This window comes from Gekko japonicus, unplaced genomic scaffold, assembly GCF_001447785.1.
Source record: "Gekko japonicus isolate JY-2015 unplaced genomic scaffold, Gekko_japonicus_V1.1 scaffold1508, whole genome shotgun sequence".
NCBI classification, from domain to species: domain Eukaryota; kingdom Metazoa; phylum Chordata; class Lepidosauria; order Squamata; family Gekkonidae; genus Gekko; species Gekko japonicus.
Window position 1 is genome coordinate 351,216 of NW_015161441.1, and position 2,234 is coordinate 353,449.

The 2,234-nt window shown below is 49.4% G+C and overlaps 1 protein-coding gene across 1 annotated transcript in view; it reads left to right on the top strand.

The window, feature by feature from the left end:
• CACNB4 (calcium channel, voltage-dependent, beta 4 subunit) overlaps positions 1–2,234 on the top strand; it is a 277,854-nt gene that overhangs the window by 211,312 nt on the left and 64,308 nt on the right. Inside the window, exon 5 of the mRNA XM_015429029.1 lies at positions 2,001–2,131. Coding sequence (XP_015284515.1) covers positions 2,001–2,131 — 131 coding nt within the window. The remainder of the gene's footprint in view (positions 1–2,000; positions 2,132–2,234) is intronic.

Sequence of the window (2,234 nt, forward strand, 5' to 3'; positions counted from 1 at the left end):
AAATCTCTCTTAAGTGTCTCTTCTTTGACTTTGTTTCCAAAACCCTCCGGCTCTCCCTCACTGGTATAATCTCTCCTGTCTTTCCCGTTAGACTCTTTCTATATGCCTTTGGTGCTTGAACATGATTAATAAGAAATTATTTTATGTTTTCCAAGACTGTCCCTCTGCAGAGGTGTTTTTTTTTTAATTTGCATTGTGATTTGTGAATTTCGCTTTTCACTATAGTGGGGTATGAAAATAGGAAAGGAGGAGGGAGAATCTCAGATTAATATGTGGGGGGAAGGCTGGGCCCAGAGGCAGAGAAAAGGAGCTGCTCTGTAAGGGACAGAATTTGAACACTCTTGGGGGGGGGGGTTTCCTCCTGCAATCTTTTGGATGTGACTTTGTACAGCCATGGAAGACAACTCTGTTGTGCTATGGTCCAAGATCTGCTTACAATCTAGATAAAGGTGTGAGTATGGAGAGGAATTAAGGTAAATTGGAAGCTGTGTACAATAAACGGAAGACAAAAATAGGTGTTAACTTATGTGTACCCATGTACCGTGTTTCCCCGAAAATAAGACACTGTCTTGTATTTATTTTTTCTCAAGAAGACACACTAGGGCTTATACCACAAATGCATAGAAATCCTGCTAGGGCTTATTTTGGGGGTAGGTCTTATTTTCGGGGAAACAGGGTACTAAGAACTTAATTCAAATGCTCTGGAAGGACATGTGGTCCACTGCCTCAGGATGTTTGTCTATGCCAGCCCCATAGCCAGACATTTCTGGGGGGGGGGAATAGGGGGCAGTTTAGCACAGTGGCTAAACCTGCGAGTAGGGGATGGGGGTAGACTTATGGGAGCTAGCCGGATTGGTGGGAATTAATGGAGCTAATGGGATTGGGGGGGTGAATGACCCAATCCCCCCCCCTCAGCCCACTCCTGTGAGGACAGGGATAACTTCTCAGCCCCCCCACTCCCCCCCCCGGGTAGGCCCCCCTCTCAAGGGTGGGACTGCTGGAAGATGGTGGTGGGGAGAAGGTGTGGTGCTTCAGGAAAGGAAGGAGGAAAAGAAGTGGCGCTCATGATGACGGCTGCTGCTGGACAACAGGCAGTGGAGGCGGCTCCTCCTTTGCCTTCCTCCTGGCTTCTCTCAGGGACGGCTGTGGAGGGGCTTCTTCTTCCTCCATGTGACCCTGAGAGGGCCTTCCCCACTGCTCACATTGGGCTGCTCCCGTCTGTCATGAAGAAAGATCTCGACTTGCTGCAGCAGGTACCACCGCAAAATATTGCTGTGCCACTCCTGCTGCCACCTGGACTTTTCCTCCCTGTCTCCTCAGGCAGCTCTGACTGCACTCAGTCCCAGCACACAGGCCTCGCCTACCTGACCATGCCTCCCCACCGTCTCCTGCTCTGGCTCCGTCTTTGCCTCCTGTGGCAACTGCAATTGTTGCTGGCTCCCACCCGGCCCCATTCATGCCACTGTTCACACAACAATGCCACAGCCAGAGGTGGTGGAGCAGCGAATGTTGCTGTCGATTGGGATCGCTCTGCTTGACAGCAACTGCGAGGAGGGAGTCCCGCATGATCCCTGAGAGGGCAGGGCACGTCTGTGAGGAGGTGTGGCCCCTGTCAGCCCTCCCATGGCTACGGACCTGGTATGCCCATGTCAGAATCGTCCTGCAGATGGAAAGATAACATGTGAGGAAAGGGTCTTCACCTCAGTGTTTATATTGATTCTGTGTGACTGGAGTTGACAAAGCTAGTGAAGGACATAGCATCCTATTTTGACCCTTTCCCTTCATTGTCCCTGTTAGAAATCTCCCTGACTTTGCTGTCTGCTCTCTTGCCTTTGTGTGTCATACATGATGGATTATCCTTTTGGAGTGCACTATGGGCTGAATGAGGAAATGGACAATGGCATATGAAGTGTAGGGAACTAGCAGGAGAAGGTAAGTTAAATGAGCGTGCAGGAGGAGTACATAATGAACTGTTCCAATTAACATCGTCTTTGTTCCAGAAATATAATAATGACTGGTGGATAGGAAGACTGGTTAAAGAAGGTTGCGAGATCGGCTTCATTCCAAGCCCCCTTCGGTTGGAGAACATCCGAATCCAGCAGGAGCAGAAGAGAGGCCGTTTTCATGGCGGGTGAGATAAATCTTGGTGCCACATCTGAAATGGTCAGCTAATCTCACCTTTTCTGAGACATCAGAAATCACTAAGAAAGGAGATGTAAAGATAGACATGGTGT